The sequence below is a fragment of the Lygodium microphyllum genome, chromosome 21 (assembly GCF_053477565.2).
Source record: "Lygodium microphyllum isolate KBCC chromosome 21, Lygodium_microphyllum_v1.1.10, whole genome shotgun sequence".
NCBI classification, from domain to species: Eukaryota; Viridiplantae; Streptophyta; class Polypodiopsida; order Schizaeales; family Lygodiaceae; genus Lygodium; species Lygodium microphyllum.
In genome coordinates this window covers 59997350-60022853 of record NC_141155.1, presented here as the reverse complement: position 1 = coordinate 60022853, position 25504 = coordinate 59997350, and the positions used below count along the sequence as shown (strand labels likewise).

The 25504-nt window shown below is 40.8% G+C and overlaps 1 protein-coding gene across 5 annotated transcripts in view; it reads right to left on the bottom strand.

Annotated features, from left to right (window-relative positions):
- The window catches only part of LOC148018058 (uncharacterized), a 54942-nt gene extending 53747 nt beyond the window's left edge, over nt 1-1195 (bottom strand). For 3 of the 5 annotated variants that reach the window (XM_087661665.1, XM_087661664.1, XM_087661663.1), the window contains exon 1: nt 522-1193. In XM_087661665.1, coding sequence (XP_087517791.1) covers nt 522-690 — 169 coding nt within the window. In that variant the 5' untranslated portion in view covers nt 691-1193. Of the gene's footprint in view, nt 1-521 lie in introns of all 5 variants that reach the window. The other 2 variants (XR_015687675.1, XM_087661666.1) reach the window with 2 other exon arrangements.
- Between the last annotated feature and the right edge of the window lie 24309 nt (nt 1196-25504).

Sequence of the window (25504 nt, the reverse complement as noted above, 5' to 3'; positions counted from 1 at the left end):
GCCGAAGTACACAAAAACTTGCAAGAGCATTGCCCATACTCATGGTATATTCTGTGAGTTCATAGTATATACAAAAATGAACCGTGTTAGATGCCTTGCTCAACTGGATTGCATTGACATAAGAGACTTTGATACAGTCCTTGTACACATTATTATGTATTTTATTTAAAAACATTTTCCCAAAAAATGTATATTTTATGCCTCTGCAAGTGTCACGATTCAATAAATTTTGCATTGAAAAATAACAAGGATGTTCTCAACTTCTCTATAATATATTAATAAGCAACATTGATGGGGTTGTAGCTCAAGTGGTTTAAGGGTGTGGATGTGTGAGTTCAAATCTTGGTTACACCTCTGAGGCATCTTTCAGATTTCAAGCCTTTTTCAGAAAAAGGAAATAACAACCTCTCTTTCATCCTTCTAATTGTGCCTATACACACACACACACACACACACACACACACACACAAACGAAAATAAAAACATTAAAAAAACAACTCACTCAGGTACACCGGACTAACCAGCATTGCCGCAGCCCACCATCAAGACACGAGAAGACTTTGGCACGTACTTTAGGATCAAAGGAGCCAAGCCAGAGTACTGCTGGTACCAGTCAAAGGATTTGTCATCTTGCCTGTACCTGTTGTCCCAGTACGAGGCTTCGCCATAGCCTTGAGGAGTTCGTGTCATTTTGGGCCTGGCAAATCCGATGCAGAGCAAGCACGAGCAGAACAGTTCATATAAGAAGTGTTTGCAGCTGCCTGCAATGCAAGTCCCTTCCCGTTGATGGCGATGGTGCAAAGCCAGGGCCTTGTCAGATGAAGTACCCTGCCTCTAAAGCAAGGGCCAAAAATGAAGAAATTTGCCTTGGATTGAAGCCCTGTTGCGGCAGAGAACCCACAAGCGTAAGGGAATCAGGAATGAATGTTGGATTGAATTTGCAATTTGGAGGTGGGTTGCCTTCAATGGCAGGAAAATTTGCAGGAATTGGTGGAAACTCTGAATAGAAACAGACTCCGTTAAAATGCGTGAGACAGGAGCCCTTCGGGAAAGCCTCTGAGTGAGAGGAAAACAGGTGGCATGATTTGGGGGACGTGGGAATTTTTAAGAAAAAATTTTGGGGGCCACTGTTTTTTAGCACGTCAAGAACCAGAAGCTTTTACCATGTCTTCTAACTGCGCCCTTCTAAATCCTACCCCTTTTCCCATGTATGATTCAGATATTCGTGCATGAATGGTAAGACGTTAAAAATTTTTCTGATATAAGTTTTAACTGGTAAAGGCATTTGCGTGCATAGCGTAAGAAGTTAGGTTCAATTGCTCAAGGGTGGATTGGTGGATTTGTAGCCTTACCTGTATAGGGCACTGTGAGAGTATCTAATAACCTACCACAAATGGCATTGCATTAAAAAAAGTGTTAACCTATATAAAGACACTAGGCGCTGTACACTTATAGGACCCATGCACTAGGGAATTTGTAAAGCAATGTTAAACCGTCCTCCTTCCTCCCCCTTGCCCCACGCCCCCCCCCCCCTCTCTCTCTAAATATCTTTCCCATTAGCTATATCCTAGAACGTAAACTTACTTCATGCAAGCATGAGCCATTACTGCTCCTATTATGCAATTATGGAATGGTGTTTACCCCCCCCCCCCCCTAAATTTACTTCTTAACCCCAACAAACTCATTTGAGTAATCTTTTGATTGATTACTTAGTGGTTTAAAGGGCAATAGCCATATTTACAAACTACCCCCATGATGAAGAGAAACTCCCACACATAATCAACTTGCACTCATTAGGTCTTTAATTAGAGCAAAACATGTGTATAGATTGCTCTAATTAAAGCTATACTACTTTAGAGTGGAAAAAGGGAGACAACCTTTTAGACAATGCCAAGAGCATATGTGCAAAATGGGAGTGGAGGACCCCTCTAAGATGGACAATGAATGGCACCTAGGGAAGGATCTTTGGAAAAAGGCCATCCCCTTATCATAAAATTTGTTGATTTGGAGTTACGACGAGCTTTTCTCTCCTAAAGGAAGGCTCTCAAAAGAGAAAAGGTATACCTTGAGGATGATCTCACACGCACCTAAGTAGCCCACCACAAGGAATGCATGCCACAGATTATGGAGGCCCACAAAGTGGGCAAATGTGCAATTTACATAGATAAGCACATCGTTATCACATATAGGCGCCAATGATGGGGAATGGCCTATGAGACATGCTTAAAGTTCACATTGAGGAACTGTAATGGAGCCATGAGGATAGATACATGGCTATTGGAGACCTTCACTAATAGGGATATCATCCTATATATATAGACACACCAAAGCCCAAGCACACACTCACTAGAGTTGAGAGGATATAGATGGGAAACGGCATGCCACTCCACCGATCACAAGGGGAGACTAGAGGGTCTAGAGGAGTAGCTTTGTTGTATAAGAAGGAGCTACAGCACATGGTACAGGTCATGTAAAGAGACGAGGAAGCTTGCTTCATGTGGATCCGGATACATGCAAATCACCCCCATGATATATACATGGCACTGTGCTACTTTGCCCTGACACACATTTTCCATATGCACTACAGCAGGGAGAGTCACCATATCTACCATTATATGAGGACATTATGCATTATTCCAACATTGAAGATGTCCTGTTGGTAGCGGACCTCAATGCTCACATAGCACAGAGACAAGTTCCCTTCTTCGCTCAAGAGTGAGGATCATATGTATAGAGAGATGGGGCTTAGTTAGACATCACAAGACATAACTGAGTGCACAAATTATGGTGACCACCTCCTAGCCTTGGGAGTTGCACATGGATTAGCCATCCTTAACAACTTGGCTAGATGGCATGGATCGATGGATGCTCTCACATGCTTTCCACATAAGCATGCATCCAAACGTGCAGGAGAAGCCCCCTCTGGAGGATCCATACAGAGACTAGGAGGAGCAAGCACAGTGGACTATCTCTAAGGGCCTTTATCCCTTATTGTTGGGGGTAAAGGTGCCTCCGCCTAGCCGCCCGTATATTATTACACTAACAGTACCCACTACTGCACACTGCAAGTGGCGGGCACCCATCACCGTCACTTTATTCTTTATTCTTTTAGTGACAGTTTGAATAAAGGAAGGCCCGATCACACATTGTGATTGTTGGAGTTCCCATTTTGTCTCTCTCTCTCTCTCTCTCTCTCTCTCTCTCTCTCTCTCTCTCTCTCTCTCTCTCTCTCTCTCTCTCTCTCTCTCTCTCTCTCTCTCTCTCTCTCTCTCTCTCTCTCTCTCTCTCTCTCTCTCTCTCTTGCTCTTGCTCTTGCTCTCTCGCCATAACTCTTCCAAACAAGTTTCGATCCTTCTCACCTTTCAACTGGTATCAGAGCTGGTCCTTCGTGAGCGCTTCCTGGCATTGACACAAGGTATGGGAGTTCTTCTCTCACTCAGTTTTCAGCTCACATGTTCACATCAAGGTTTGAGCTTGTGGCAGCCATTGGAGAGTGTGGTTGCTTGCTTAGCTTGATTTGTGGTCTATTGAGACCCCCCAACAGCAGTTGATATTGAGCTTGGACACTTCCACATGACTTGGAGCTTTGATCTCGAGCTCCTCTTGGCTATATAAATAGCAACAGGCCTGATTTGAACCTATCCTAAACATTTACAGCAACCCCCATCTCATTTACTTTATCTGGCACTTGGTTATGGCTTGTTGAAGCCTCTCAACACTTGGCTTTGGGTTTGGACACTGATATTTATGGTTGGCATTGAGTTTGGAGCTAATTTAGCTCAGCCATGGACTATTTGAATAGTCCCAGGACTATCATAAACAGGGCAACACCCTATCATTGATCTTTACAAGTACATGTGGTGGTCATTTGATGCTAGATTATCCCCAAATGATGCCTATATGTCAAGGAATGTATGCCTATCGATTTGAGCTTGATTTGAGCACTAATTTGCTCAATTTACAGATATTTGCTACTAGAATATTCAAGGCTGAAGCTCGTTTGCTTATGTTTGGATATGCCTATTGCATTCGTGCTATGTCTTGGATGTATACATTGATGTAGTGACTCTCGGGAATCGACATAGAGCTTGGATTTGCTCTCGAATCATTGAATGAGCTTGAGCTCGCTTCGCGTAGCATTTAGATCTTCATCTCTGCTATACGTATGGCATGTACTTTGCTTACGTCTGACCAGTCTTAACATGCTTGACCTATGCCACTACTACATGTCCGTTACATTGTTTGGAGTTGGATGCTACCGAGCCTTGCTTTGGCTTGACATTTGATTGCCCAAAGCTTAATTTGGCTATTTCTCGGCTTGCCAAAGTTACAGTTTGGATATACTTGATGTTTATGGATGCTACATCGCCTATATGCTCATGAGGTCTTATTTATGCTTGATCTTAAATCTTCTGGCACTGGTGCTATCATATGCCCTTGTTGAGCTTCTTTGCTTGATATTTATGACTTTTGTGCCAATGGGAGCGTCTTGATATGCTTGACACACATTGAGCAGGCTGTTTATGCTACTTGAGCATTTGGATACTTGAGACTGGGATCTTCACTTGGATGTTGCATGGTTGATATGCCATGGTCCTCACAGATGTACTTTGGTTGATTTGGGCTTTGCACTCCCTAAGCATACGCCTCTTTGTGTCAGGTCTTGCCAGTGTTGTGTACAATTTGCCCTATTACACAAGGGGTGTGCCAACTTACTAATGGATTCTTTTGATATGCTTGGGTGTTTGCTCGATGTCCCTATGACTAGCACTTACTGATTTATGACCGCTTGATGCCAGTTATACTTTGACAATCCGTGGTTGACTTGGTGCATTCATTTTGCCTACAGTTTGCTCTCATTGTACATAGATGTAATTTATTACAGCAAGCAGTTATGCATGGACTGTGATATATTTTTCATGCTGAATCATCCTGAGTTTATGTACATTTGATGGTACTTGGTGGGGGTAGTATCATTAGCTATCAGTTTACTGGTCATTTTGCCTTGGTTTTGGTGGTATTTTGGCTGTTTACAACAAAAAACAACAAGCAGATTTGAACTGTCTGCACCATTTTGGACTACAATATGGCATATTCTTTCACCGATAGTGCTATCTTCAACATCATTAAGCTTGATGGTACAAATTATGCATATTGGAATAGCCAAGTTTGGCAGGTATTAGTGCAGAAATTGCAGATAAAGCCACTAAGGATGCATGGTGAGTATCTTGGATGATGAATGGGATGAGCTTGATGAGTTATGCAAGTCCACCCTCATCTTGTTTCTCATTGAACAAGTACATTACAATGTGGTTGAGGAAGCACAAAGTGCTTGGCAGCTTTGGGATAAGATCAAGAACCTCTATGACAAGAAAAGTTTGGCAAGTCAAATGTATTGACTGAAGCAACTTATGGACCTGTGCATGAAGGAGAATATGACGGTGTTTGCTCATTTAAGCCAGTTCCATGCTATTCTTAAGAACTTGACTTCACAAGGCATTACCTTTAATTATGAGTTTACTCTATTGTTTTTGCTTGGGACTTTGAGTGAGTCATGGGATGTATTTCACACTGCCTTACGTGCTACTACTACTATTTTGAACTTGCATGATGTAGGGAGTGCTCTTCTGTAGGAAGAGATCAATTGTAAGAACTTGGATGCCTCTCGTGTGTCGCATGCTTTGACTGTTAAAGGTAGAGATGGTAATGGCAAGAATGACCGTGGGAATGGCCGTGGCAGAGACTCGTAGAAGTCTATGTCTAAGTCGCGTGGTAAGTCACATAGCAAGTCTCATGGAAGAAATGTTGTGACATGTCATCATTGCGGCAAGAAGGGTCACATATGCCCACAGTGTTATGAGTTGCGCAATGAGAAGTGCAAAGAGAAGGGGAAAGACAAAGTACAAGAAAAGTCCTCCGATCGTAGCATGGTACTTGCGAAATCCAATGTAAAAATAGAGAAAATCAATGTCATGCAAACTGATGACTCCAATGGGGAGAACATACTTGCAGTTAGTTCTTGTGATGCTACGTCATTGACTGAGGTTCACTCTATGTATGCGCAGCGTTGGATTTTGGATTCTGGTGCTTCCTTTCATGTTACACCATGCTGTGATGATAAGTCACTTGCTCTACTAGCAATACTTTTTTGTTGCAGGATGTACGTTATGTACCTGCGCTTACACGCAGTCTTATGTCTGCAAGGTAGCTTGATGATGTTGGATTTCATGTTTCATTTTAGGAATTCTACTTGGAAGATTGCCCATGGTAGACTTGTGCTTGCTAAAGGTGCCAAGGCTGGCAGCCTCTATCCTCTTGTAGTTGATGGGTCCTCTGTTGACCATGTTTTGTTAGTCAGTTCCATCCCACATGTATCTCTTTGGCATGCCCGTTCGGGCCATATGTCCTTAAAGGGAATGCAAATGCTTTTTGATTTGTAGTACTTACTGCCCCTTGACTATGCATGTTTTGATTCATGTGAGTATTGTCTTTATGGCAGATAGACTAGGAATATACATAAGAAGTCTGGTAGGACATACATGGTGTGCAGATCGGATGCCTATGCTTGAGTAGTGAATGCCGGAAGGTCCCCAAGAACAAAAGAACTCTACTTTTTGCACAAAACTCAAGGTAAAAAGCATGCACGACATGAACAAGAGACCAATTGGGTGCAATCTCGCCCCATGCCTTGTGTAAGCACTCCACAAAGCATGTATTTTATGTATTAATCATCTTCAAGCTCAAATAATAGCCCAAATTACAAAATAGCAAGCTTTTAGCTTTTGAGTTTGCTTTAGCACAAAATAGGAATAAAGCTAACGGGCGGTGCCCAAAGAGTCTGGCATGCCCAATACAATGTCCAAGTACAAATAACATAATCGTGCGCCCATGCGCATACAAAATAATAAATAAATATCCAACACCTCAATAAATAGGCGCGACAAAATATAGGCGCCATGCCTAAGGTATGCGCCTATCAAAATATAAATGATAAATCGAATACTCGCTATCCTCCAATGCTTTCCTCCGCCACTGCTGCTATCTCTATACATCAACTGAAGCATTCACAATCGTTAGTAAAATAATACAATTAAACCGACAAAAGTGAATACCTAGCAGTCTTCAGCTACATAAATAAATCAATTGGTTAGAAATCAATCCTAACCTTAATTTATTACGAGTGCGCACTCTAAACTCATAAACGTTTATTAATTTAATATGCATTTTGCGGAATCACCCGCTATGGAATCACCCATGTACACACTAAATTAATGAAACGCCTGAAAAGGATAGGCGTCCTCATCAACTTCTCGCACAAAGAATCCACTTTGTGTATGAGCCCCGGTTATCAAAGTTTACGGAATCCACCGTAAAACCTCACAGAATCCACCGTGGCACGGAATCCACCATGAAATATGCCTCCTGGCATCATACCCCCGGGATGGGATAGCAATTGACCTCAATTGCTATTAGCCCAATGTGGAGCTAACAGAGTGGCGAAAGCATTTAAGTCTCTAGCATGCATCCATTGGGCTTCCTCTACAGGATGGTTCTTAAACTTAACTAGATATCTAGAATATCTTCGGCCAGTTCTAGTGGTCATAAAGTCAGTATCTATGATAGCTTCATGTTCAAGTATTTCAGTCTCTTCCTATAACAAAGGTGGGTTTTTATAAACAGGGTGTACAGGTAATTGGCCTCTAAAGGGTCTTAATAAACTAATGTGAAATGTGTTGTGAATTTTCCAGTGAAGTGGTAATTCTAACTTGAATGCATTGTCATTAATTTTATGAATGATCCTAAATGGTCCATAGAATCTAGGTGCTAATTTCACAACTGGGTGTCTATCTACACTTTGTAGTCTATGCTTTTCTATTCTCAACCAAACATAGTCATCAACTTTGAAATTCATTGCTTGTCTTTTCTTATTGGCTTGCTTGGTATATGATTGCTGGGCTTTGGCAATCATGTCTTTAACCTCATAAAAAATAGTATTGTGCATACTAGCAATATCATCAGCACTCTGAATTCTATTTGACAAAGATGCAATAGGTGTAGACAATCTATAACCATAAATCACTTCAAACGGTGCTTTCTTTGTAGATGTGTGTGGTGTATTGTTATATGCAAACTGTAATAAATGCAAATGTGTGTCCCATGTCTGTGGTTTAGAAATAGTATGAGCACGTAAAAGATCTAGTATAGTACTGTTAGTGGCTTCTGTTTGTCCATTAGTTTCAGGATGAAATGCAGATGAGAAATCAATTTTTGTGCCTAGGTTAGCAAACAAAGTAATCTAAAAGTTGTTACAAAATCTAGAATCACGATCAGAAATAATAACTTTTGGTAATCCATGGTTAGTGAAAACAGTTTTAAAAAACAATTGTGCTGCCTGTGATGCTGTTAAAGTTTTCTTACATGGAATGAAATATGCTTGTTTACTAAACCTATCTACTACTGTCCAAATCATATCATGGTTAGATTTAGTATTAGGTAAACCAGTAATAAAATCCATAGAAATTTGTTCCCCATGGTCTCGATGGAATAGATAAAGGCATAAATAATCCATAATGTTTACCATGATGTCTCTTAACTCTTTGACAAATCAAACATTCAGAAACAAAGTTAGATACATCAGTTGTCCATATGTGGCCAATAAAAATCTTCAGTTAATGTACGTAAAGTAGATATGATACCTCTATGACCTTGATATGGAGGACAATGAATCTCATTCAAAACAAAAGATCTGAATGTAACTGTAACACATAATCTCTTTTCATAAAACATAAATCCATCATTATAAGATAGTGAATCAATAGGAATCAAGTTATTTTGAACTAATTTATTCCAATCAGCATGAAAAGTAATATCCTGATGATAAGTATCTTTCATAGGAGTTAAATAATCAAATGATATAACAGAAATATTATGAATGGCAGGTCTTCTACTTAATGCATCGGCCACTACATTTTCTTTACCGGGTTGATATTGAATGATAGGATGAAAACTCTGAATAAAGGCTGCCCATTTGATATGTCGGTCAGATATTTAGGGTTGGCTAAGTAAATGTCTAATACTTTGCTGATCGGTCTTAATCATAAATTCAGAACCCATTAAGTAGTGTTTCCACTGTCTTAAGGCTTGTACCACAGCTAATAAATCTTTGTCATATGTGGAATATTTCAGTTCGGAGGGTTTTAGCTTACAACTAAAATAGGCTATGGGATGATTGTCTTGCATAAGTACGGCTCCTATTCCTGATCCACTAGCATCAGTCACTACTAAAAAGAATGGTCTATTAAAATCAGGCAACTGTAGTACAGGAGCATGGATTAATGCATGTTTCAATAAGTCAAAGGATTTATGTTGATTATCGGACCAATGATAAACAATACCTTTCTTCATAAGTTTGGTCAATGGTAAAGCAAGTAATGAAAAATTACGCACAAACTTCCTATAGAAACTAGTAAGACCTAGGAAAGATCGTAACTCATGTACATTTTTAGGTATAGGCCAGTTCAATATTGCTTCTATTTTCTTAGGGTCAACCTTAATTCCATCTGATGATACTATATGACCTAAATACTCAATTTCTGTTTTAAAGAACTCACTCTTTTCAGGATTGGCATACAGTTGATTATCTTTTAATAACTGGAAAACCAATGACAAATGCTCATAATGTTCTTTCTCATTTTGAGTAAACACCAAAATATCATCAAAGAAGACAATTACACAACGCTGATATTTCAAAAATATATGGTTCATCATTCTACTAAATGTAGCAGGTGCATTAGTCAATCCGAAAGGCATCACTAAAAATTTATAATGACCAAACTGTGTCCTAAATGCAGTCTTGAATATGTCAGACTTATCTAATCTTACTTGATGATAACCAGATTTAAGGTCTATTTTACTAAATATGGCAGGACCTTGCAGTTTATCCATAAGGTCATCGACTCTAGGAATTGGATACCTATTCTTTACAGTGATCTTATTTAAAGCTCGATAGTCTATGCACATACGATAGGTATTATTTTTCTTCTTTACTAACAAAACATGTGCACCAAATGGAGAACTACTAGGTCTAATCAATCCTCTATTTAGTAATTCCCCAACTTTACTTTGAATTTCTTTTTCCTCTATCTGGTTATGCCTATATGGTGCTTTACAAGGTGGTTGTGTACCAGGAATCAAATCTATTTTATGGTCTTCTAGACGTGAAGGAGGTAAACCAGGTGGTAGATCTTCGGCAAAACAGTCTTTAAAGTGTGCAAGAAATTCTTTATGCTTAGGATGCATATGATTTTCTTTAACTTGTAGTTCATTCACCCAAATGAGATAAGATTTACTACTTTTGCGTAATGCCCGTTTAGCTTGAGTATGCGAAAGCAGTGGAAAAGCATTAGATGTATGCATACCATACAATGTAATATGTTTTCCTTGAAATTGAATATTAATCGAATGTGTGGAATAATCTATATCAGGGTTATACTGATGACGCCAAGGCATACCTAAAATAATGTCACTGGACTGTAATGGTACAACTAGAAAATTTCTTCTTTCAGTGTATTCACCAGTTTGAATTTCTAAGTCATGCACTTCCTGTGTACCATTGCGAGAGTCGTGTCGATGGTACGTCGAATAAGATCTTCAGATTGAGATTCCTCTTTGTTGGCAAGTCGATCTTTGTAAATTAGCCAATTGTACTTGCAATGCTTGCCTAGCTCGTCGTTCTTCATCCAACTGCATCATAATTAAGTCCAGCTTTTGCTCCATCGTAGGTTCAGGTAGGTCGCCTTCAGCCATTAAATCATCCATATGTGATTCCGTCATCCTACAAAACTCAAGAGACCTCTCACTCTCAAAATCAAGTTAGCGGGATGAGCGTAGCTCAAGTTCGGGTGTACAAGGCTTATCTATTTTTGTGTGTGGCTTTCACAATCTTCGGCTTTGACTATTGCGAAATTAATAATCTTTAAAAAATCTGCGTTTTAATCTTTTGCGTATGCTGAAAATGGTTCAGCAAACCTACGTATGCGAAGAGTACCTTCCAATGAACAACTTTGCAGTTCGGAGTTTCTGCGCAGGAACAACCCTTCTATGAGTTTTGAACAAAAGTCAGTTTTGACTTCAGATGACTTGTCTGACTTGCAGAGTTGCAGACTTATGTGACTTGCAGAGTTCCAGAACTTAGTTGCTTTATCTGACTTGCAGGATTTAGACTTGAGAGACTTGCAGAACTTGAACTTTGTAGACTTGCAGTACTTGTAGAGTTTGTGAGGCTTATGTGATTTGGAGCTTTGGAGACTTAGCTTGTGGCTTAAAGGGATCTGAAACGGTGAATTTTTTGGGGGAGGGGGGGCGTTTTTCAGCCCGGCGGAAATTTCGCAGCCATCTTCTGATACCTCGCGATAAATTTTAGAACATTTTAAGCTTCTCTAAGCTTTTAAGCTTTGAAGATATGGAAATTGAAACTTATCTCTGCAACTCCACGACTTCTATGTGAGGATGTAGGAGTGGTCCTCCGCTGTTGCAGGCCGGTCCTTCGCGATCTGATGATGGAAACAGAGGTTCTTGATCGCCAGGAATCCACCTGTATCGACCGTTCACGACGAGATTGACTGTAGAGCTCGATCGTTCCAGGAGCTCCGCCTTTGCACAAGATGGGTAGCAATTGGAAGCTCTTGATCTCAGCTTCGCTCTGAGACCACTGGTGCGCAGATCGGATACCGCATGCTTGCGTAGTGAATGCCGGAAGGTCCCCAAGAACAAAAAAACTCTACTTTTTGCACAAAACTCAAGGTAAAAAGCATGCACGACATGAACAAGAGACCAATTGGATGCAATCTCCCCCCATGTCTTGTGTGAGCGCTCCACAAAGCATGTATTTTATGTATTAATCATCTTTAAGCTCAAATAATAGCCCAAATTACAAAATAGCAAGCTTTTAGCTTTTGAGTTTGCTTTAGCACAAAATAGGAATAAAGCTAACGGGCGGTGCCCAAAGAGTCTGGCATACCCAATACAATGTCCAAGTACAAATAACATAATCGTGCACCCATGCGCATACAAAATAATAAATAAATATCCAACACCTAAATAAATAGGCACGACAAAATATAGGCGCCATGCCTAAGGTATGCGCCCATCAAAATATAAATGATAAATCGAATACTCGCTATCCTCCAATGCTTTCCTCCGCCACTACTGCTATCTCTTCACATCAACTGAAGCATTCGCAATCGTTAGTAAAATAATATAATTAAACCAACAAAAGTGAATACCTAGCAGTCTTCAGCTACATAAATAAATCAACTGGTTAGAAATTAATCCTAACCTTAATTTATTAAGAGTGCGCACTCTAAACTCATAAACATTTGTTAATTTAATATGCATTTTGCGGAATCACCCGCTATGGAATCACCCATGTACACACTAAATTAATGAAACGCCCGAAAAGGATAGGCGTCCCCATCAACTTCTCGCACAAAGAATCCACTGTGTATGAGCCCCGGTCTCAAAGTTTACGGAATCCACCATAAAACCTCACGGAATCCACCGTGGCACAGAATCTACCGTGAAATATGCCTCCTGGCATCAATACATGAGCGAGCCCCTGGCATTGGTACATTCGAATATCTGTGGGCCCATGCCCTGTCAATCTATGGTAGTGCAAAGTATTTTGTGATGTTTATTGATAATTTTTCACATAAACTCTAGGCTTATCCCATTAAGCTTAAGTCAGATGTCTTGGATGTGTTTCAGAGATGGCTTGCATTGGTTGAGAACTAGATTGGGCATATGAAATGCCTTAGGACGAACAATGGGGGAGAATATGTGTCACGTGCCTTTGAGCAGCTATGTGACGAGAGGGTTATTAAGCGTCAATTAACCGCCCCCTATATCCCACCCAGAATGGTTTGGATGAGTGGATAAATAGAACCATCCAGGAGTGTGTATATAGTATACTTAGCCATACAAGCCTACCATAGAGCTTTTGGGCAGAGGGAGTTAGTACAGCTATGAATATCATAAATAGATCACCTTCTAGTGGTTTGGATTTCCAGGTTGCAGAGGAGGTATGAACTGTCTTATGTGTATCTACGCGTCTTTGAATGTGAGGTATTTTGCCATGTGCCCATGGACAAGCGTAGTAAGCTGGATCCTAAGAGTGTCAAATGCATTTTCCTTAGCTATGGAGATGCAAGCGAGATGGGTTACTGCCTTTGGGATCCGCAAGCGTAGAAAGTCATCCACAGCCATGATGTAGTCTTCCATGAAGACAAATGCATAGGCAACTTGAGAAGGTGGTAGAGATACACAGGGTTATATTCTAAGAGGAGCCTTGTGCTCCTACACATCCAGTTGGATAGCCTACAATAGCACTTGGTACACATAGCTAGGATGTTGGACAGGATGATGGACATGTAGCAAAGCTTGCCCATGAGACAATGGTCTACTAGAGCTAGACATCCACTTGATAGATTTGAGCCCTCGATGCATTATGTCTTGGTTACATATGTAGGAGAGCCTCTCACCTATGAGGAAGTTATGCGCATGGGTGACAGTCACTCCTGGGAGAGGGCTATGCAGTCTAAGATGGACTCCCTGCATAAGAATATGACTTGGGATTTTGTTGCATTGCCTAACGGCAAGAAGGCTTTGCCATGCAAGTGGGTGTACAAGCTGAAAAGTACCCTTGGACACTCTAAGCAGCTTATAAGGCAAGACTTGTTGCTAAGGGCTTTAAGTAGGAGCATGGAGTTTGATGAAGTCTTTTTTCCTGTGGTCAAGATGACAACCCTATGCTTGGTTTTGGCCTTAGTTTCACAGTTTGACTTGGACATGTATCATATGGATGTCAAGACTACATTCTTGCATGGGGATTTACATGATGAGATATACATGGAGCAGCCTAAGGGCTTTGCAGAACCTAGTAGGGAGCACCTACTGTGCAAGTTGAAGAAAAGTCTTTATGGGTTGAAACAGGCACCTAGGGAGTGGTATCATAAGTTTTATGCCTTTATGCAATCACAGGGCTACAACAGGAGTGCTATGGATCCATGTCTTTACACAAAGAAAAACCATGATGGCTCATTTCTTATTTTGGTACTTTATGTGGATGATATGCTCATAGCAAGGAAAGCTCATGATGAGCTAGATGCTCTTAAATCTCAACTAAAGTAGAGATTTGAGATGAAGGATTTGGGATAGGCCTCTCACATTCTTGGTATGTGCATTAAGCACGACAGGCATCAGGGACTACTCTACCTCTCACCGAGGCATCAGGGACTACTCTACCTCTCACCGAGGCCTCTCACATTCTTGGTATGTGCATTAAGCGCCACAGGCATCAGGGACTACTCTACCTCTCACCGAGGGAGTACATTCATAAAGCCCTTGAGTGTTTCCATATGAAGGATGTGAATCCTATTGGATGTCCATTGCCTTCTTATGTGAAGGTCTCACATGCCGATTGTCCATAGATAGATGAGCAGAGGGACAAGATGGCCAAGTTCCCTTATGCATTAGCCATGGGCAGTTTGATGTATGACATGATAGCCACTCGTCTAGATATTACCTTTGTAGTTGGTGTTGTGGCATGCTATATGACTACATCTGGCAAGAAACATTGGGATGCTGTGAAGGGTATCATGAGATACCTAAAGGGCATGTCAGATATGTGTATTTGCTATGGTAGAAAGGCTATAGGAGTTGTGGGCTATATAGACTTTGATTATGCAGATTATGTAGATAGTAGGATGTCTACTTTTGGCTATGTATTCACCTATGTTGGAGGTGATGCCTCTTGGATGTCTAGGGTTTAGAAATGTACGGCTCTCTCTACCATTGAAGCCCAACATGTTGCAACTACTCAAGCTTGCAAGGAGGCCATATGGTTGGGTTGTTTGGTTCATGACCTTGGGATTGGTATTATACCTACACTGCATTCAGATTCTATGAGTGCTATTCAGCTAGCAAGAATCCAATCTTCCATGCGAAGACGAAACACATTGAGGTGAGGTATCATTTCATACGTAGGGTCGTGGAGGATAAGTCTATTGATCTCGTCAAGATCTCCACTGACGAAAATCTTGCAGATCTACTCACGAAAAGCCTCACTACTAAGCGCTCTGCCTTCCTCTAGGAGATTGCTGGGCGTTGGATGAGATGATGTTTTTCCTCATCCTCTTGTACATGTGTACATTGTACTGTCTTTTCTTTTTTCTTTTCACTTCTCACTGGGGAAAATTCGTCTTTAAGTGAGAGGTTGTTGGGGGTAAAGGCGCCTCCACCTAGCCACTTATATATTACTACACTGATAGTACCCGCCACTACACACCGCAGGTGGCGGGCACCCATCACCGTCACTTTATTCTTTATTCTTTTAGTGATAGTTTGAATAAAGGAAGGCCCGGTCACGCATTGTGATTATTGGAGTTCCCATTCTCTCTCTCTCTCTCTCTCTCTCTCTCTCTCTCTCTCTCTCTCTCTCTCTCTCTCTCTCTCTCTCTCTCTCTTTCTCTTACTCTTCTACCATAGCTCTTCCAAGCAAGCTTCGATCCTTTGGGGATAAAGGCGCCTTCGCCTAGCCGCCCCTGTATTACTACACTGACAGTACCCACCACTGCACACTATAGGTGGCGAGTGCCTGTGACCATCACTTTATTCTGTATTCTTTTAGTGACAGTTTAAATAAAGGAAGGCTCGGTCACACATTGTGACTATTGGAGTTCCCATTTTGTCTCTCTCTCTTTCTTGCTCTCACTCTCCCATCATAGCTCTTCCAAGCAAGCTTTGATCCTTCTCACCTTTCACTTATCCCCAACAACAATCCTTTAGAGTGTCCCGTTGTTCCCTAGCAATGGCAACCAACCATACCTACCTATAGTTTACCATCACTTGCGGACATGAGGTGATCCCTCCAATGAGCAAATACCCAAGACTCCCCAGTACCACTTCACCAGATTGATAGTGAGTGCCTACTCAAATAATCTTTATTAGAGCTTGTAGGAGATGGACCCTCACATACCCTTGGAGGTTTTATGACACAACTTGTAGGAGCACTTCACATCTCAGTTGCTATCTATTTTTCCCACACATGCACCCATTACCACCCCCCTAAGCAAGGATATCCCATAGAATAGTTGATGCGACAAGGGATGCAAGGAAACCTATCTTTGTCTCCACCAAGGCAAGGCATGAGGGACCTATACACATAGCTAGACATGGTTGATCTTTTGCCACCTAGTGCGGTGGAAGAAGAGGCCATTTCTATTTAGATTGAAGCACGAGTTTTACCATCTATTCTTGGGATAGAATTGCAAGGAGGCATGGAAATATTCCAAGTACCCCGAGCCCATATATCCATTTTTGGGGGTAAAGGTGCATGTGCCTAGCCACCTATGTTTACCACTCTCCAGTTATCTCACACCTACATACTGCAAGTGGTAGGCATCTATAACTGTTACTTTATCCTTTCTTTTTTTAGTGACATTTGAATAAAGGAAAGGCCAATCATACATTGTGATTATTGGAGTTCCCACATATTCTCTCTCTCTCTCTCTCTCTCTCTCTCTCTCTCTCTCTCTCTCCTTTCTCTCTCTCTCCACCATAGCTCTTGCTTCGGCTCGGGTGCTTCCACTTCAAGCTCACTCCCTTCAGTTGGTATTTAGAGCCACGTTCCCTAAGAGCTCAAGCCTGACCCAACATTGCTTTAGCTTGTGGAGAATACCTACAATTCACAAGTTTCATAATAGCCATGGCTCAGCTTGGAGAGGTATGACTTGGTACACTTCTCGTTCTTGGTGATCAAAGGCTTGTTGCGGCTTGATCCAAGCCTTCCCCTCGCCATATTGAGCATTGTTTTGGGGCCCTACTATGGGTACCATAGGTAGTAGCAATGATAGAGTAGTCGACATGATTTGCGCCTGATCTTCAAGCTACTTGGACAGCACATGTGGTAGTTTAGTGCTTGCTGGACACTTCCGAAATTACTGGGCATTGTTAACAACCCTCTATTATTGGCATTGTGGATTTGGGTACTCCTATTGAGCTAAAAGATCTTTGACATTGACTATATTTTATGGGCAGCATGCTATAATATACACAAGGACAACTCTTATGACATTGTTTGGAGATCACTTATGCCTCCTAGGCTGTCTATTTGTGATGCTAGATCACTCGGGGATGCTATGTCAATGTCTTGGAATGCTATTGGGCTGATTTGAGCACACATTTGGCTCAGTTTTCTCAAAGATTTCATTGCTCTAATAAGAAGGATGAATGCCATTTATCTAGAAAAAGCATATGCTCCTTGTCATTTGATGCTTCGAGGCTTGGTATTGATGCCCAAATGTTAGCTTGACACTTGGGGATGCTTGAGACATGTCTTGAAATGCTTTTAGGTTTTGATTGAGCTTGTATTTACTCAGTTTGGACTATCATATCCCTATTATTCATAGTGGATAGCAAGCAGTTGTTTGATAAACATTATGTTCATTATGCTTTGAAGCTACTTGGGTAAGACATATTGGATGTATTGACAGTTTCGTTGTCATACATGCCTATGGATATGTTTATGACATGCTCTTAAGCTAAGATTGGAGCTTGGATGCTTCGATATTGGTTGTCATTCGTGTCTTTGGATGCTACTTGGACACTACAGTCAGAGTCTTGCAGACTACTTGGGCTCAATGCTTCTGAATGTCTATCTCTTGGATCTTGGATGTATGGATGCCATTCACATGATGTTTTGATCTTTGCTTGCTCATTCGGCATTCAACTTTTGCTTTAGTGGGAGCTATTTGGTCCTATGTATTGAGCCACTTTGACACTTGGATGTACTATAGAGATTTTTTTTTTTGCAGTTGAGCTTGAGCTTATTACAGTGAGACAATGGGACTCATTGTTACATGTATATGCTCTTTTGATATTTATTAGATGCACTTACCCTATCATGGGCTGATTTGATCTCTTGGCTTGGACCTGGTACTTATGTATGTGAGGGTCTTGTTAGTGGAAATTATATGCTTCTGGGTTATGTATTGAGATTTACTCAATGGGTTATGCATTTGGAAATTCTCTTCATTTGTCCTTGAGACCTACCCTATACATGATGTCTATGCTTATTACATATTTGGTTTCTAACACATTGCAATTTTGATAGTCTTTAGTACTGGTTGTTCCTAGCTTTTTCCCCCTTAGTTGCTCACAATTGCTTATTTGGCATATTGCTGCAGTCTATCAAAGCAACTTGACATTTCAATTTTATGCATTCTATTTGAGGGAAATCACCTGGACTTGACAGTCTTTTGCTTACAAGTTGTGGACAACTCATTACTTGGCAGTATCTCCTGTCTCCCATGATTTAGCAATGGTTTTGGGGATGCTTTGCAGGGTATTACAATAGCTCTTGTCTTGCCCTTCTTTGTACTTGCTTGGTCTCATTATGGCTAATGGTTCTTGCTATAGTTCTTGCTATAGTGCTATCTTCAATATTGAGAAATTGGATGGGACCAATTACATCTATTGGAAGACCCAGGTATAGCAGGTTTTAGTGTAAAAATTGCAGGTTAGACCATTAAAAAATAGGGGTGCCCTGAAAAAATTACGGTTGAGGATTGGGAAGAGCTGGATGAGCTATGTAAGTCCACAATTATTTTATCACTCTCTAAGCAGGTTTACTACAATGTTATAATTGGAAATCAAATTGTATATGAGCATTGATTACAAATTAAGAATCTTTATGACAAGTAGAGTCCTACATCTCAAATATATTAGCTAAAACAATTGATGGACCTTTGCATGAAAGAAGGGACTTCTATGTCTGCACACACGAATGAGTTTCACTTCATTATCAGTCATTCAACTTTGCAGAAGGTTGAGTTTAAGGATACTTTGCATCCTTTATTTTTGCTTGATACTCTACTCGAGTCATGGGATACTTTTCGTACGACTCTCTGTGCTAAGGATGGGCTAAAATTGCAAGATGTTGAAAATGCTCTCTTGACAAAAGAGGTGAACAAAAAGGATGTGGATGATTCCCGTACATCACATGAATTGACTGTGAGAGGCCGACATGATGAAAATGGTCATGGTAGAGAGTCTAACAAGTCTCAATCAAGTCTCAATCTAGGACATGTGGATAGTCTCGCAGTAAATCCTATGGCCGTAAGTCCAAACTTACTTGTCATTATTGTGGAAAAGCATATTATATTCGACCACAGTGCCATAAAATATGCAAAGACAAGTGCAAGGAAAAGAAAAAGGGCAAAGTGCAAAACAAGAATGATGATTGCAGCATTGTGCCTAGCAAGTCTAGTGTCAAGATTGAGGAGATTAATATAGTGTAGCTTGATATATATGATGATATTATCTTGGCACTTTCTTCTTTGGATGCTTCATAGTTGACTAATGCTTTGTTGGGATAAACTTAGTGTTGGTTGATAGATTTAGGGGCTTCCTTTCATGTGATTCCTCATAGAGAGTGGTTTTACTCCTATCGTCGCAGTATGAGTGGATCTGTGCATTTGAATAATGAGCTAGCATTGGAGACACTTGGTATTGGTGATGTCTAGTTGCATTTTGGTTCATGCAGCATGTCTACTCTTCATGATGTACATCATGTACCAGCTCTCATGAAGAGCCTTATATATATTGGCACCTTGGATGATGCAAGTTATGTTGTCTCTTTTGGTGATTCCTCATGGAAGATTATCTGTGGGAATCTTATTATTGCACGCGGTGCTAAGTATAGTACCCTCTATCCTTTGCTTGCATATGGGTTAATAGACTATGTTTTGGTTGTGGCTACAGTTTCACATGTATTTCTTTGACATCGTCACTTTGTGCACAGGTCTTTGAAAGGAATGAAAATGCTTATTGGTTTACAGTATCTTTCATCCCTAGACTATAAGTGGTTTAAGTCTTGTGATCATTGTTTGTATGGTAGGTAGACATGTAGTACGCATAAGAAGTCTTGCATTAAGCGCATGGGTGGGCCTTTGACTCTTGTTTATTTGAATGTATGTGGTCCCATGCCCTGTCAGTCGTCGCTAGTAGGTGATGAGAAATACATTGTCACATTCATTGATGATTACTCACATAATGTCTATGCTTATCCTATTAAGCAAAAATTACATGTCCCATCTACCTTTCAATGTTGGCTTGCTCTTGCTAAGAGCCATTCTAGGTATAGCTTGAAATGATTAAGATCAGATAATAAATTGAGTATGTCTCAAAAGCTTTTGAGTAGTTTTGCAATGAGCAGGGTATTAAGTGTCAGTTGACTACCCCCTATAGCCCTCCACAGAATGGTATAACCAAATGCATGAACAAGACGATTCAAGAGAGAGTCTATAGTATGCTTAGCCAAACAAGCTTATCCCAACACTTTTGGGCTAAGGCTATTACTACTACCATACACTTGATCAACCTGTCCCCTTGCATTGCTCTCGATTGCTAAGTTGCATAGAAGGTCTAGACTCATCCTATGCTCATATGTGCATATTTGGTTGTGAGGCATTCTACCATGTTCCTAAAGACAAGTGCAATAAGCTGGATCCTAAGTATGCGAAATGCATTTCTTGGTTATGGGGATGTAGGTGAGATGGGCTATCGCCTATGGGATTTGTAGGCTCACAAGGTTATTTGCAACCATGATGTCATTTTCCATGATAAAAAGATGCATAAGCAGCCTGAGCAGGTGTTTGAGGTACGTGGGTGATCTTTTAGGAGGAGCCTCCTACTCTTTACAACCAATTAGATAGTGTATAACAACAGCTAATGCTCCAGTGGCCCAGGTTTGACTTGTTATGTGGGATCACTATGCTTTAAGATGCTCTACTAGAGCTAGATGTTGAGCGCTTTAGACCCTCCATGGATTATTTTATGGTGACAGATGCAGATGAGCCTCTCTCTTATGATGAGACCATGCACAAAGATAATAGTCACTCATGGAATAGGGCTATGTAGTCAGAGTTTGACTCCTTAAAGTATAATCATATATGGGAATTGGTTCCTTTGCTTACTAGTAAGAAGGCATTTCCATGCAAGTGGGTATACAAGTTGAAATGTATTCTTGGATGCCCCAAGCTTACTTATAAGGCTAGATTGGTAGCTAAGAACTTCAAGTAGGAATATGATGTCAAATTTGATGAAGTCTTTTCTCATGTGGTCAAAATGATGATGACCCCATGCTTGATACTAGCACTGGTTGCTCAATCCTTTATCAAATAGATGTAATGATGGCTTTTTTACATGGACTTGCATGATGAGATCTATATGCAATAGCCTAAGGGCTTTGAAGAAAAAGGTAGGGAACACCTAGTGTGCAAGTTGACAAAGAGTCTTTATGGCCTTAAGTAGGCACCTAGGGAATGGTACCATAAGTTTGATGCTTTTATGCATTCATAGGATATAGTCATACTGCTATGGATCCATATTTATACACGATTTAGAAGGCTCATGATGGTAGCCTTATGATTTTGGTACTCTATGTGGACAATGTGCTTATTACTGTGAGAGAGCTTATGATGAATGCCTTGAAAACTCAACTTAAAAAGAGCTTTGAGATGATGGACATGGGACAAAACCTTGCATATTCTTAGTATGCGAATCATGCATGATTAGTCTAAGGGGCTCCTTTATCTTTCACAGAATGAATATGTCTAGAAAGTCCTTGAGCGGTTTCATATGCATTATGTAAGCCTATTGGATGTCCTCTTCCTTCTCATGTGAAGTTTAATCAAGCCAATTGTCCTAGTCTAATGAGCAAAAGGCCAAGATGGCCAAGATCTCTTATGCATCCGCCATATGGGGAGTTTGATGTATGCCATGATAGCCACTTGTCCTGACGTAGTATTTGTAGTGGGGGTTGTGGTACATTATACGGCTACACTTGGTAGATGGCATTGGGACACCATCAAGGGTATCATGTGGTACTTGAAGGCCATAACAACTATGTGCATATGTTGGTGGCCAGGTATTAACCCTAGCTTAAGATGGAAGAAAAAGAAGTAAAATATGGATGCAAAGGAAGAAGGAGGAAAAAGAACAAGCAAGGCACAAGGGTGGCCTCAAAAATCAAGTCAAAGGCAAAAATCACATTTTTAAATGCAAGGCACCCTAAAAACTGTTGTAAAAGAGTGTCAGACTCCCTCCTATGCAAAATGTAAAAGGTAGGTGGGCATAGGCTAAAGAATAGGGCAAGTAGAATGGAAATGGAAAAGAGGACCTTGCCATAATGGCCGGTCATGTAAAAAAGGGATGGGTGGCCAATGGATTTTAAGGCATGTATATAAACTCCAAAAAGTGAATGAGAGCTCATTCTTTGGTGTGTGGAAAAAGTGGATTCATCTTCTTCTCTCATTCTCTTCTCTTTGCTTACTTGTGAGTGCTTGAGGGAGGGAGTGTGAGTGAGTGAGGGAGTGAGTGTGTAAGGGTGAGGGATCTTGGAGGTGAATCTCTCCACCATCTCTTCTCTTCTTCTTCTCTTCTCTTCTGTTATCTCGTCTTGCACATGGCTATGGAGGATGAAGCTTAGAGGAGGAGGCTTGAGGATGCTTGAGCTTGCATCTCAAATCGTGGAGCTATCGGAGTGCTTGCGTGCCTCAAATTGAGAATCAAAGTAAGGGTTTCATCCCTGAGAACCGAAGCTTGAGTTAGATAGGGGGTTTTGGGTTTTGAATCCGTGCTACAAGTAAGAAGTATTTTTGGTTTTTATTGATTAGTTGAGTGGAAGAAATCATCTCAGTACTTTACTTTTGATTTTTATTGCATTTACAGTAGTAGGTTAGGATCGAGAAATCGAAGTGGAAAGCTTAGGGTTTGCTATTGTAAAACACACCCAAACAAGGCATAAATAGGTAAAAATGTGGAAAATTGAGTGCTTAGATGTGTTGGAATCGCAAGGGGAGTGATTGAGAAGATTAAGGCTGTGCCCAACAAGGATTTAAGACCCCGGGAGGCAAGGGAAAGCTCATTTGCAATCCTAGCTTTGAGAGAGAGAGAGAGAGAGAGAGAGAGAGAGAGAGAGAGAGAGAGAGAGAGAGAGAGAGAGAGAGAGAGAGAGAGAGAGAGAGAGAGAGAGAGAGAGAGAGAGAGAGAGAGAGAGAGAGAGAGAGAGAGAGAGAGAGAGAGAGTTGGGAGGCCACGAGATTACGTCGGATCAATCGGAGCATGTCAGAGTTTTTTGCGAGATTCAGGTATATGAGGTCCTTTCCGTACACCCACGTTTGATTCTTGGAAAGTCTTGCTAGCAATCATAGCTCGAATAGCTAGATTTGGATCAAATCATAGTCGAAAGTGCATTTCGGCCATTGGAATTGGACATGTTAATTAGACGATTAGAATTGAACTCTACCACGTCATCACTCAAGCCATCTCATCCTGTTAGATTTTGAGAATCGGACCCAGTACCTGGCCGATCGACCCATTCAATCCTAGAAATCAGACATATCCAAATCGGACCAACCATCCTATTCGATTGGATACACCCCATCTGATTATGACAATCAGATATACCTAAATTGAACATACCTGAATCGGGCCAGATCAAATCGGACCATTGGTAAATCGGACATATGATTTCTAGAATCATACCCTGCACAATCAGACATACCCTGATAGAAAAATTTGGAAATCTGACACATCTCGGATGACATAGAGTGTGATCCACACCAAGAGAATTCACCAAATGCCTTATAAGTAGTTCCAAACCTAGAAATAGTAGCCGAATGGTCGAGAACAATACTGACACACTTAGGAGCAAATTTGACATGCTTAGAGTCATAGGCCCTGACCAACAAACCCCAAATTGACCCTGAACAAATTGAACAACATGGCGTAGACCCTAGTAAGCAGCAAGAAAGGCTAGGAACCGAGCTTAGAGCCTCATCAGGCCATGAACACAAGTGGGAGTGCTGAAGTTGAATGGTCATCTTGTCTTTGCACTTGTACTGTTTTCCAGCACTTGAAGTACACTTAATAAAGTATAAAAGCTACACACACATATACACTGAGTGACTGTAAATTGAGAATTTCTTGCAAATAACAAGGAACTCACTCAAATGTAATAACTTGAAGGAACCCACCAGTAGGAAAGACCCTGAGACATAGTTGGGTGATTGAAACCCCAAGCCTAGGACCAAGCTGAAAATGCAACAGAGAAGCCATGCATAATAAGGACAGACTCCATTGGTGAAGTGGATCTACTCGACCTAATCAATCTCATTGACAAATTGGTGGAGCACGAGACTGTAGATATGGCAGAGACCAGCTTAGATTGTAGATGTAATAAGAAGCTTGATCTGGGAGGTTTTCCAGAGAAGGTCCAGCAAATGGTGAACACATATGATGCTCTAGACCACCATGGCATACCTATGGAGGCTATCATAGTAGATCTAGAAGAGGAAAGAAAGCTAGCACGCAAGGCTTTGCAAGGCAGCATAGTGGCTAATAACCAAGATCAGTAGACTAGGAGCTTACGCTAGAACATGGAAATGTGAGAGATCCAGCGAGTGCTAACCCTAGCAAGCAGAAATCAAACAAGACCAAATGTAAAGAAAGAGAGAGTGCTAGAAGGAGACCTCACATTGAGCGAGCTTCTGACGAAGTGATTGCTAGATAATACGGAAACAGAGTAGAGTGATGCAGCACTAGCAACATCACTACTCACAAGACTAGGAGTTAACGAGGGCTCCAAGAGCCAATCGAAATTCCCCATTGTCATAAAGCAGTTAGATAAATACCAGCTTAATGACGATCTGTATTCCAAAAGCAATTTTGATGTATTTATTGTATATATTCCTAACTTCTTAGCACACTTGTGTGAAATAAATAAGTGTGTACTTCCACAGTCAATAAAAACTTTAAATGATTTACCTTAGTTACTAGCTAGTGTATGTATTACTGAATATTGACGATTTGCACCCTTCTTGTGGAATGCAACATGAACAGTTGCTTTTCAATATCTTCTTCCATAGTAGGGTCTTCCTCCCTATTAGTCTCTTTTAGGGTAATATTTGACGTTTTTCCTCTTGCCATAGCTACTTGACCACGGCCTTGGGTAGCTCTGCCTTGACCTCAAAATTGGCCTTGGAAATGGTTTCCACCAAGCTTTGGACATCTCTCTTGAAATGTCCTAGCTCATTATAGTGAAAGCACTTAAGATCATCCTTGTTTCCCTAGGTAGGAACAAAATTTTCAACTGCATTGGATTTTACATTTTTCTTTTGACCTTTGTAAAATTGGCATTGGGTTCTTTTTGCTTGACCTTTGAATCCTCCTTTGCTCTAGTTATTGTATCTCTAGAACTTATTATTTTTAGGCTTTGATTGTACTTTCCACACAATAGGAGTAGCTCGAATGAAAGCATCTTGGAGGTCTATTGGGCACATTGATTCCAAACGAGTGTTCAGAGGAGAAATTAGCCCATTGCAAAACTTGGACACTTGTTGAGCAGTATCCATGGAGGGTGCATATTTAAGAAGTGAAACAAACT